General features: G+C 34.2%; 1 protein-coding gene across 5 annotated transcripts in view; it reads right to left on the bottom strand.

Annotated features, from left to right (window-relative positions):
* LOC143248825 (tudor domain-containing protein 5-like) overlaps window positions 1-13,513 on the bottom strand; it is a 103,317-nt gene that overhangs the window by 61,064 nt on the left and 28,740 nt on the right. For all 5 annotated transcript variants that reach the window (XM_076497617.1, XM_076497613.1, XM_076497615.1 and 2 more), the window contains exons 7-9: window positions 10,862-10,944; window positions 3,581-3,789; window positions 3,141-3,288 (exon numbers count right to left, since the gene is read on the bottom strand). In XM_076497617.1, coding sequence (XP_076353732.1) covers window positions 3,141-3,288; window positions 3,581-3,789; window positions 10,862-10,944 — 440 coding nt within the window. The remainder of the gene's footprint in view (window positions 1-3,140; window positions 3,289-3,580; window positions 3,790-10,861; window positions 10,945-13,513) is intronic.

Below are 13,513 nucleotides of genomic sequence, written 5' to 3'. Positions count from 1 at the left end.
ACTGCACCAACCCATTTGATATGCTTCAATTACATTTTAATTTCTATTACATAATTAAAATTATTTTATCTCTATCTTATAATTTTTATTTAATACTTGTTATTATTGGAATTCATTTCTTAAAGGTTAACATTTTTCTAGCTTGGAAATGTATTTTCCATAGATATATCCACATACAGATTAGCTGTCTTCCTTAGCTCATCTGTCAAAAGCATTTGAATGCTGCTAACTCTGAGACAATGCCTATCTAATTTTACAAAAATTGCACTATTGCATGATTATGTCATCATGTAATAAAAGCCCTCCACCAACAGGAGGGTGACACACCTCCATATGCACTAACATATAATGTTCAGCAAATAGTAGACAGTACTTCCAATCAGGATTATTTGCCTTCTTCAGATAACTCAAAGGTCATATTTGAAGAATGATAATAAGGCATGGTGAAATAGGCTGACCTGTGAAAGCAGCAACATCATCCTGGAACAGGCCCAATTCAGAGAACAAAAGGAACAATGACAGACCATCTATTCTAAAAAAAGCATGGCCTACTGAGGAAAGAAAACAGAATCCTAGCTGGGATGTTGTGGTAAAGACTAAAGTTTTGAGGTATACAGTAAAGACAGTTGCAAATGGATGAGGTGTGGAGAAGATTCATGAGGCTCAGTGTACAAACTCTGGACTGGAGAAGTGTAGGAAGCACTTCAAATCTCTCTCAACAATAACTTCTTGTGACAAATTCAAAGTAACATCAGGAGTTGCCTCAATGGGTATATTCCTTCAAATGCAAGAGAAGTTCACTGTGTTTTGAAGTGAATGTTTCAACCAAGATGTCCCTAGAACATAGCTTTCTTATTAACATAGGTGAACCAGTAAACCCCTCTAGTCCCTTCTCAATAAAAAAGGGAAACATTTGTTCTAAAGATTTGTCTAATAAAGAATGTAATATTAGAAAATGAGATACAGCATTGAAGAAGTTAAAGACTGCTGCTCAGAATCTTCAAGACGTGGTTGTTTACCAATGATCTGTTTTTTATTATTATTTTATTTTTATTTGGGGAATCCATAATAAAGAAAAATTTCAGTACCCACTGACCCCCACCCACCCACCAACCATCGAGTCTTATGAGGAGATGCACTGTAATGGTAAACAAGAACACTGCAGCAGTGCCACAGTTTCATGAGCACTATACCTAAACATCAGCATCAGACACAATGTCCATAACACCCACTGAGAATGCTCAATACTGGTACTTGGTTAATCCTAGCCCAAGTGGACCAACTGACTGACCCTGAGGGGGGCCACACCAAGGTTGACTGTCTACAGGAATTTAAGACCAAAGTGGTGTGTTACAGTTGAACCCCTTAACCACCAGGATCCTCTCCTGCCCTTCATAGATCACCACACATGACAAACATGTAACTGGATGTTTACCTCCTTTTGGAAGTCCCCACACCACATACAGGAATCCACACTGAGGGGTAATTCACGTAAAATTACCTCAAGAATGCAAGTCTCTTTGGCAGATGAGCTGAGAATGACAGCTAATCCATGTGCTGAGGCGAGTTACCTTTTTAGAATTTTTTATTTCTGTATCATTTTCATGAAATGCTTCTGTTGGCACCCCAACTGCTCCAGAAAGTACTTATTGGACAAACACATATTCTCATAGGCTGTTATTATTTCAAAAACTACTTTTCCTCTTTGTTTTCCCATATCTTAATCACTCTACAGACATGTAATGCTATTTCCCAATTTTGATCATATTCTCACAAACAAGTGAAATCTTACTTCCTGTACAATGACTACATAGCTGATCATCACAATCACAATGATCATTTGCCATTTACACATGGTAAAAAAAAGTCCAGTTTCCAGAAGTAATTGTGTTATCTGGTTTTGCTTCTAATGAATTACAATATAGAGTAAGTTATAAAGCTCGAATATAAAATAACTGAAATGTAAGAAGTGTGTTCTTTGGAAGTTAAGAATTACAATTTACGGTCTCTGCTTCTGAACAATTATTTAGATTTTAAGACTAAAACTATAAAAATTGTAAAGCATCTGGCTTAAAAAGTTTCAGTCTAATCTCACTTTACAGATGGTACTTTACAGCACTATCCATAAACATAGTTGTTACTAAATTTTTGGAATCCATCATAAATATGTAACAAATCCAGTGCTAAACTGATTAGCAGTTTATTCTCCAATGCTTTGTCATAATTTTCAGGTAACATAAAATTTAACCTACATTATTCCAGTGTATTACTTCATCAGTTTAAGAAAGCCTGAAATTAAGAAATCTCTATGTTGAAGAAATACATCTTTTGTTAGTACCAACTCTACTTACAGTGACATTTTCCCAAAAAAACGTCTTTCCTGGAAAAATTCAAGATTTTCCACATCTTTACAAACACAGTGATATTTCAACTTCTTCATAACCCCACATAGTTAGTACCAACTGAGATTGTAATCTTGGGCATTGAAACTTAAGGATTAATAACAGGAAGTTGCTTTACATTAAAGTAAAGTAATATCTGGTCAAAACAATAATCAAATATAATAAATGAGACAATTATCATCAGATACTGTGTGTGTTTTCTCATAACAAAGCCACATTGGGTTGTCTGCTAAGTCCACTAAGGGAAATCAAAACCCTGATTTTAGCATTGTACCAGCAGGGGACAGTCACCAGATAAAATAAAGTTACTAACCAAGATTATTTTCAAATTTGTTTGTTTTTTTAAAATTAAGCAGAAAGCTACACAATGGGCTATCTGTGTTCTGCCCACCATGAGTATCGAAAGCCGTTTCTCAGCAGTGAGAGTCCACAGACATACCGCTGTACCACTTGGGGACTAATTTCAAGTGTACAAATAACAAGCACAAATAAGCAACATGGTTTTGTGGACATTTAGAGACAAAAAATATAAAAGAGAGAAATTTTTTATGGCCCCTTTTTTACACTTCCTAACTTTCCCATGCTTCTAAAGTTGTAGTCACCCTGATAAATCAAGTCAAGCATTATAGAGAAAACAAAAATGTTCCTAGTTCATACTGGGTGTGTTTAGAAAATGCATATTGCACAAACTTTACATCTTTGCTCTTACTAAACATATCTCAAAAGACGTATAAATACCTCTACAATATCATGACTAGGTATACCAGTTATCAATGCTCTGTGCCAATTGTCATCCTCAGGGAACAGTGCAGCACAAACACCACCAATCATGATGTTGCTGTTGGGTATTCTGTAGAAATCTCCAATTTTGTTGTAATATACAACTCTGGAATATAAGATGTTTTATTTGATACATAAATACATTTCCAAATTATCTAATCTGAATGATAGCTTATTAATCCAACTTTATGCTAAAAAAGGCAATATTGTTTTTAATTTTACATTCAGTTTATAATCTAAAATGTTGACACACAAGTGCTGTTTTTGTAACAATATTTTAAAATCATCCTGTTACCATACACAGCCATATGTTGTTCAATAACTTATGTAAAAACAACTTGAACAAAATATATCAAGTAATAATAAATAAATAGTAACAAAAGTAATTTGATTCATACTCAAGCTTATCCATTAGACTGTTTAAGCTATCTGTAGTATCTCTGCCTTTTAGTTGTATCCAGATTTGAGATGGATTATCTATGTTTGATACAAACACTTCATGGTACTTAGAAAAATCAAAGTCACTAGGGAGAGTCATGTATGTAAAATCTACACCAGGTGGTACTGCATCTGTTGGTATACAAGATTTCAATTCCATCACATCACTCTGTTGAACAGAAAAGAAAAACAACTTTATATTGGAAACAATTACAAGGCAAGAATGCAATAACTGAAGAAAAAATGCTATTAATTCAAAAAGCTTTATGTAAACCCATGGGTGTAATTGCATCATCTCCCAAAATAACTATTAAAAGTACATTAGCAACAGCATGTAGTCTTAAAAGATCAAAAAATTATGTTTTTTCTCATGCTGAAAAATGTATTTCCAACAGATACTTACCTCCTACTCTCACACAAAGTTATCTTGATTTCCTATCTGATCTTTAAGCATTGCTACACATTTTCTCGCTTGGTGTACAAGTCTATATACCCCATTAATTTCATACCATTTTTGAATGTGTACAAACCACTTTACTTATTCAGCAATAATATTGCACCACCTATATTTGTGCTGCTAGTTCCCTCTGCTATTCCCACTCAATCCTCACTTTCGAGAATTCTAAAGTTTTACGAAAGGAATGCTGGCTGTGGGAAGTGTGTGAGCAGAAGTAAGTACCTATCAAAAATACATTTTCAGTATTAGAAAAATGTTAACTTTCAATATGGTTTTACCTCCACTCACACAAATCTATAATTCCACACTGCCAAAGTGAATTGGCCGGTTTAGGTGCACTACATAGAAATCAAGTGAAAAACAACCACCCAGAATAAACACGTGAGCCCACATAAAAATACAAAGAACACTAGTAAGGTACTGCACTATTTCTGGTACAGGTATGCTCTCCATCCTTCAAGAAGGAAATGAATCTAATACAGGCAGGAAAACAGCATGCGCACAAATACAATTTGTTATAAGAGGTGCAATCCATAGTAAAATATAAACTGAATTATCTTTGTACATGCACAACTTCAACCAGGCAGACAAGGTTTCATAACTCATGCTTGGCATTAAGAGTTTGAGAAATAAAAAAAAAAGTAACACTGGCCATCCTTACCAAGGTATTATCTGATCAAAAAAGTTATGTTCAAATACTTTGAAATAGAAAACATCTACATTTCATTTTTAATATAACAATCCATGTCAAATGCATAGAAGTACTAATACTGAAAAGAAAGATGTGCTGCTTTCAACCATTCTATTAATATTAATTAAGTATAAATGAGCATATAAATATAATAATTTCTGTCAATGAAATAAATTCTAACACTTTTATGTACTTTTGTTGTTTTATTTTTAAAACGTTGTTATAAAACTGCAATTGTTTTACATTATTGGCAGAAATAGTAATATGAATTCTGACACTTTTATAAATTTTCTTTGTTTTACTTTTAAAATGTTGTAATAAAACTTATTGTTTTACATTTTTGGCAGAAATGATTATACAAATTCTGACAGTCATGCATGACTTCCTACCAGGTTTTTAAAAATCAATGTACAAAATAAAACCTACGCTCTTGTTCAACTTTCTATTTAATTAGTATAATCAACTACTCTCTCAGCTCACAAAACTACTTAATTTACTTTGTAATTTAAAATAAAAAACAATACCTAGAAACTTCCACAAACACACTATCCATGTGGTTTGATGTAAAATTAAACATTTCATTTTACAATTTGTTATTTAAAGTAAGAAAACTTCATATATTTTCTTTGCATAATATTTATAATTGTATTTTACTTATGTTTATTACATCAAAAAAATCAATTACCATTTTATATTTATCATAATTTTATGTAATGAATAGTTTTCATACAAGATATCACTTATTGTTATGACTGTTGTCTAAATACCTCTTTTAAAAACAGAGTTCCACAATTATCAAATTTTTGTAGCTCTATACACTGTTGCCTCATAAAGACCCCAGTAAGAGGACCAAAAGTATGCAAACCCAGCCAGTAAGTGACAGATAAATTGTAGGAAGTGACAGATAAATTGTGGGAAGTGACAGAAAAATTGTGGGAAATGGTTTCAGGGCATACAAAGCCAGAAATGTGAAGCCCAAAAGAAGGCAGAACATACCACATGACACCGTAAGGACTGGACTGGCCAAAGAAGCTGATCAGGATTGAAATGGAAGTACGAGTGGGAGATGAAAGGTAAAAAAAAAAAAAAAAATGTGAAAGCTAAACAGCCTTCACGTGTAGCATTTATCTGTAGGATAGAGGACCAGTCAGAACATAGGAAGGCACAAGAGGAATGGTAGAGAAAGAAGATAACAGTAAAGGCATAAATACCTGATCTACAATGTCTGCAAGAAAGGAAAAGAATAAAATAGGTCTTGATGGGAAATGGAATGTGAAGACAAGAAAAGCATAAAGGGTCTCACTGAGAATCAGATAAATCATAGGAATGTGGAGCACACATTATTCAAAAGCAGCAGAAAAGGAGGAAAATTACAAGGAGAAAACAAAACCTGAAAAAATTGAAGGTCTTTGACAAGGCCAAAAGCTAGACACAGTCGAAGTGGACAAGGCACTGACAAACAACCACAACAACTACTGGAATAGATGATGTATTAAAGGGTGGGAAGGACAGAAACCATTAAAGAGACTTGTATACCATTACTTGTGGTAAATGGACGCAGAAGAAAGTCTTATGAATTAGGAAAGGAAAGGTGCAACACGTAGAATCAGTCCCTGGCTTGAAACAATGAATCTTATAAAAGCCATATGAGAAGACAGGGTATGGTGTTGTCTGGAAGGACAACATCACATCAACATTGACAGAATACAGACCGACACAGAGGTAAAGATAGGAGAAGTTGGAACAACGGTTGTGCCAGCTAATATGATGTCACCAGTAGGATCAGACACAGAGTAATTTGGAATAGGAATAGAACTCTGGAGAGGAGTCAAACAGAAGGGTAAGAATAGATGTGAAGACCCCCCTCAATCTTGACAGAATGCAACCACCACCAAAAGTTAGTAGATGTGGAATGGTAGGTCAAAGGAAAGGAAGTTTGGTGTTCCAGTTGGTTGCAAGGGCATAAATGAGGCTGTCCCCACCTGAGACCACACTCACCAAAAAGCTGTGGATCGAGGGACCACTTCATGAGGAGAATCTTACTGGGAAGAGATAATCGATCCACAACCAGATTCAAGAAGTCAAAAGTCATACCAATCTCATTTTCAACTGCAACAGGAATTTCAATAGTGAAACATTGATTGCAAATTCATACTAACATCTCTTATAATTTGGTAACAAGAAATAAATGCAAAAAAGAACTGAAATGGCAAAGAAGCATGTTCATAGGTACATGTAAAAAACCTTACATTTTAAACAATGCTATACCAATTGAGAAAATAAGGATGTTGCAGGAATAGCAAAGAAAGCCAGCTATGCCAATATTGTTGTTGCAATGCTATTGGTGGAGAGTCGTCTCAATATGTACTTGTTCAAAAATGAAGCAAAATTCATGGAATATATAGACTGGTGCACTGAGTGCAAAAATTGTTATCAATGCCTGGAGAGCAGATAAAAGATCAAGGTAGCTTTATGTGAGGAAAAGCAAAATCAAACAGGTATTAAAATACTGTGAAACTGTTAAAGCCTGTTTTTTTGTTTTCATAAATTCAGAAAAACTAACCAGAACTAAATACACATCCCTTCTGAAAGCTGTAATGAAAAATAATTTGAAATTGCAAAAAGTTTCAATGTTCAATGTTTTCTGAAGAAAAAAAATTGGAAAAAGGATTATTCCCATCAACTGTGTCAATTTGCTACTTTAATGAGAGAGTGAATAAAAAAAAAACTGAAAATTTACCATATTTTCAAATTTTGAAAACTAAATGAAACATTCAGCTTATAAATGATACACATACAAACAGAATTTGTTCATACAAATTTCCTGTAACATAAAATTTAAATACTTATTTTCTTAGTATCAGTGTAAACTCAACCAGTTCATGTGCTTAGAGTTTGTACATGGTCGAAGATTAAGCGCTATAGAAGAATATGCATTACACTAGATACTGGATAGTTCCATATTTGTGTCGAGCAATAAAGAAAATTTAATAAGCAAATCTCGTTAATGCATAGGCATTTAATCATTGGCGCAATGGCGTAATGTTTCCGTAATTATGAAATCTCACAAGTTCCAATCTTCAAGATTTAATTAAGAGCCCTATTTTGATATTATTTCATAACAAAAATGGCAGCTAATAGTAAAAGAAAAGTTGACGGCAAAAACCAACAGTTTCATGATGATTGGACTACACAATACTGTTTTGTTCAACAACAGAAGAATGTGATTTGTCTGCTGTGTCATTCGACAATAGCAGTGGCGAAGCTATCCAATATAAAGTGTCATTATGAGTCGAAGCATAAAGATTTCCACAACGTTGTCGGTGATGAACGAACAGCTCGAAATGAATCTCTATGGTGGTCACTGAATCACCAGCAGAACGTTTTCTCAAAGCAGTCAGCAAATTTAGGTGCAGTATGTGAGGTTAGTTACAATATTTCGTTGATGATAGCGAAATCTGGCCGACCGTTCAAAGATGGTGATTTTGTCAAGCAATGTATGTTTACTGCATCGAAAAAGTTGTGTCCGGAAGCAGTTCACAAGCTACAGACAGATGGGTTTGAATCACATGACAGTTCAACAAAAAATTTCATACCTCTCAGCAGATGTGACAAGGCAGCCAAATAAAGCAGCCAACTTTGTCTTCTTCTCTTTGGCAGCAGACGAGTTGACTGACATCAGTTCAACAGCACAGCTACTAGTTTTTGTTCATGGTGTGCCATCATCATTTGATATCACAGAGGAACCAATCGGCATGGGTTCCATGAAGGGTCAGACAACTGGGTCTGCTCTATTCGAGGAGACAGTATGACTGTGTAGTAGTGTTTCATTGGATTTCAAAAAACTGGTAAATCTGACAACTGATGGAGCACTAGCCATGACCGGAGAAAGTAGCGGGCTGGTAGCACTGTTGATGAATCATCGTGGAAAGCATAACAGACAGTTGGTGAAGTTGCACTGTATTATTTGCCAACAGGACGTGTGCAGTAAAAAACTTGGTTTTCAAACACTGATGGCATTAGTGACGAAAACCATTAATTTCATCAAATCACGAGAGCTCAATCACCGTCAGTTTCGAAGTCTTCTTGAAGAAATTCATCAGACTATGGTGACCTTCTGTATCACTGTGAAGTACGCTGGCTGAGTCGAGGGAAGATGCTCAAAAGATTCTGGGAGTTGATTGATGAGATGATAGAATTCCTCAGAAGCAAGAACAAAGACACAGAAGTGATTTCCATGACTGATCCAGCATGGCAAGCTGATTTGACCTTTCTGGTCGACATGACACAACACTTGAATGATCTGAATTTAAAGTTGCAAGGCAAATATCAGCTTGCAAATTACGTCTCAGTTTTCAGGACAAATTTGTAGTTATTCCGGGCAGCAAGCAGCATCAGGCAACTTTGTGCACTTTCCCACTTTCCAGTCACAGAAGAATCAGGACATTGACACACAAGTTTATGTTGGGAAGCTAGATACCTTGATTCAATCCTTCAATTCACAGTTTCATGACTTTGACCAATGCAGATTGTTGATGAAACTTTTTGCTGATCCATTCAGTGTGTCAGTGGATGACTTGTCAGCAGAATATCAGCTCGAACTTACTGATTTCCGAGAAAACAGTTTGCTTGACTTCTACAAAACGTTGCCCGATACATTTGCTAATCTGAAAGAGAACGCACATGTCCAGCAAGTACTGCTGTGAACAGGCTTTCTCGCATATAAAACTGAACAAAAACAACACTCGCAATCAGCTGACTGATGATCATCTGGAAGCAGTCTTACGTCTTTCAATGTCAAACATCAAGCCGGACATTTCTAAGCTCGTAGATGACATGCAGCACCATCCATCGCACTTACTTTGTGACAGTTGACGTATCATAACATTTCCTAGAGTAATGTGCAAACTCTTTGATGAAATCGTTATTTGTGTGTTCTTAAATGTGATGTCCATCTTGTGTGAAACAACTGTTGGACGATTTTAATCTTCACTTTTTTGTGGCACCTGACTCAAAATAGTTTGTGCACCTCTGGATTAAAATAATCATGTTATTTAAAATTTTCCCCAACTTCTTCAGGTTTGTCAGTGGAAGCAGAGAAAACAAAGTATCTAGAAACAGACTATTTGATACAATAATTAACTGACAGAAAAATCTCATTTGTACAAAAACAACAGTAACAGATGAATAACAATTTCTTATTTGGAAAGATTTGTTTATTTGTTTTGTATTTAAGTACAAAGCTACACAATGACCTATCTCTGCTCTGCCCACCACAAGAATCAAATCCCACTTTCTAGCATGCATGTCTGCAGATATACTGTTGTATCACTTGGAGGCACTTTAAAATGACCAACATATACATGAAACAGTAAAGAAACTACTTATATCCATAAACTCAAAATCCACTAAGTTCATGACATCGAGAAATCTGAAACATACATGTTGGCCAGATATTATGTCTAAGATGCAATGATTAATTCTTGACTTGCCTGTTATCAAAAATTCATAGGAAAGTTGTTCTAATTTCAGATATAATTAAGTATGTTATCTCTTTCTTCTGTAAGCCTGATTTTGTGCCTTGAAATTCCTTATAATTTTACCATATAAAGAAGTACAGTTTATAGGAAGAAAAAGTAATGGTAGATTGTTCAAAATTAGTTGAATATATACCCTAACGACTAATACAAAGACTTTCCTTGTTGAAAATGTTTATAAATATCAATGTTCTATAAACTCCTAACAAAACTAGTGTAAAATAGACAAATTTTTCCAACACAATACTCTTAGCTTTTTATGGTACATATAAACATCATAGTATATTATGCAAGTACAAACCTAGCAAGTTTGTTTACAATTATAAAATACAAACAGCAATGACAAATTCTAAGACTGGAGATATTCATCAATAAAAAATAGGATGTTAACATAAAGTAAAAAAAATTAAAATACTACGAATGTGTTTTAATACCATGATCACTTCATTAATTAGAGAAAGATACCGACATAAACATAAAAAAATAATGTATTAAACATATTGTAAAAAAAGTTTTTTTTCTACTATAAAATTTACTCTTTCAAAGTGAAACTCACCAAATCTGCTTTTGCTAATGATGGTGCTGCTGATAATGACTTCAAGCTTGATTCTTTTTGTTGGGAATACACAACAATTTGACCTAGAAAAAAAAATCTCACCTATCTGTCTGGCTATTTTACATAGATAAAAAATTAAAAATATGAAACATTTGTAGAAATAAAAAATTACAGCTTTGTTGTGACATTTCCCTCACACCAAAAACATTTGTACTAATGTGGAAATCAAAACTTACAGCTTCACAAATATTATTCCATCAAAATAATTTGTAGAAATTCAAACTTAAAGCTTTGTTGTATACAAGTCAAACCTCCAACACCATCAAAAAATGCATGTTATAAAAGAAAATTACAACATTCCAGCTTACAAAGAAAAGAATGGAAAACAGACTTCAAGTTCATTATAAAATAGTAAAACACAGATGTGGCAGAACAAACTGCAAGTATTGAGAAAAAATTGAACAGAATAACATTAAAATACTAGACAAATCTTAAAATTGTTTAGACATTTTGAAAGGTTGACATATTTCTAAAGCTACTGTTAACAGTACTTCCAAAGTGTTGTTTTCTTTTGCCAATATTACATCAATCTATTTTGAACCATCTTTTAGCCACAGCATAGTGCCTCATAGAATGGCTCTGACTTTTTTCAAGCATAAATTGTTAGCTCGTACCTTGATTACCTTTTCATAGTTTGGGACTCTGAAAGTAAATCTTTTCAACTGATGTATTTGTCCATGCCAAAGGATAGATGAATTTACTCTAATCGTGCCTAAAAGAATTTCATTTTTAGGATAGGTTGATCCTGATGATTAATAAAATCAAATTAAGCATAAGTAAGCCCCATGCTTGGTATTGCTGGTGTACTAAAATATAGCTAATAAAAGAAGAAAAAATGTCTCAGATTAATTTATTATTCTCTTGCCTAGAACAATTTAATGTGCCAAGACTACTGATGATTCTCTCTGTTTATTATTTTTCCTTTATTTTCTGATGGCATTACTTTATATGTGTTAGATTCTAGGAGCACAAAAGGTTGATTAATACAGAATATACAATTAAATGTAAAAGTGAACTATTAACACATGCTGAAAGAGAGGATGTGACAGATTGCTGTGGTAGGAGGGTTCTGATTTTCTACTTGATAAGATTGCTGTGGTAGGAGGGTTCTGATTTTCTACTTGATAAGATTGCTGTGGTAGGAGGGTTCTGATTTTCTACTTGATAAGATTGCTGTGGTAGGAGGGTTCTGATTTTCTACTTGATAAGATTGCTGTGGTAGGAGGGTTCTGATTTTCTACTTGATAAGATTGCTGTGGTAGGAGGGTTCTGATTTTCTACTTGATAAGATTGCTGTGGTAGGAGGGTTCTGATTTTCTACTTGATAAGATTGCTGTGGTAGGAGGGTTCTGATTTTCTACTTGATAAGATTGCTGTGGTAGGAGGGTTCTGATTTTCTACTTGATAAGATTGCTGTGGTAGGAGGGTTCTGATTTTCTACTTGATAAGATTGCTGTGGTAGGAGGGTTCTGATTTTCTACTTGATAAGATTGCTGTGGTAGGAGGGTTCTGATTTTCTACTTGATAAGATTGCTGTGGTAGGAGGGTTCTGATTTTCTACTTGATAAGATTGCTGCGGTAGGAGGGTTCTGATTTTCTACTTGATAAGATTGCTGTGGTAGGAGGGTTCTGATTTTCTACTTGATAAGATTGCTGTGGTAGGAGGGTCTGATTTTCTACTTGATAAGATTGCTGTGGTAGGAGGGTTCTGATTTTCTACTTGATAAGATTGCTGTGGTAGGAGGGTTCTGATTTTCTACTTGATAAGATTGCTGCGGTAGGAGGGTTCTGATTTTCTACTTGATAAGATTGCTGTGGTAGGAGGGTTCTGATTTTCTACTTGATAAGATTGCTGTGGTAGGAGGGTTCTGATTTTCTACTTGATAAGATTGCTGTGGTAGGAGGGTTCTGATTTTCTACTTGATAAGATTGCTGTGGTAGGAGGGTTCTGATTTTCTACTTGATAAGATTGCTGTGGTAGGAGGGTTCTGATTTTCTACTTGATAAGATTGCTGTGGTAGGAGGGTTCTGATTTTCTACTTGATAAGATTGCTGTGGTAGGAGGGTTCTGATTTTCTACTTGATAAGATTGCTGTGGTAGGAGGGTTCTGATTTTCTACTTGATAGCTCTGTAATCAAACAATATTGAAGATTATAAAAAATAATGGTTTATCTAAACAATGACAGTTCTAGAGTGAGTAATTTACTTTTATTTTCTTACCATTTCAAGTGGTGGTGGAAGAAAAATAGAAAAGAGAAAATGCTTAAGATTATATGCTATTAAATTATGGATTATTAGGTAAGATTTTAGGTTATACTAACTGGTATAATATAACCAAAAAGTCGTTTAATAAAATTTTGAAGGTGAGAAACTAAATCTTTGCGTCACGTATAATAAAGAAAACCTAGTATTTAACTAATTTTTTAGCTACTCAGAGTGACATCAGCAATAACAAACAATGAAACAATAGGCCAAATTATTCAAGAACTGTCAAAAAATAATGTATATACTAATACAAAATTCTGTATATTTAAACCTTCTCTTTCTATTCTTTATAAACAATCTAAAACAAAATACAAGAGAGAATCACT

This window comes from Tachypleus tridentatus, chromosome 4, assembly GCF_004210375.1.
Source record: "Tachypleus tridentatus isolate NWPU-2018 chromosome 4, ASM421037v1, whole genome shotgun sequence".
Taxonomy (NCBI): domain Eukaryota; kingdom Metazoa; phylum Arthropoda; class Merostomata; order Xiphosura; family Limulidae; genus Tachypleus; species Tachypleus tridentatus.
This window is presented reverse-complemented; position numbering and strand designations above follow the sequence as displayed.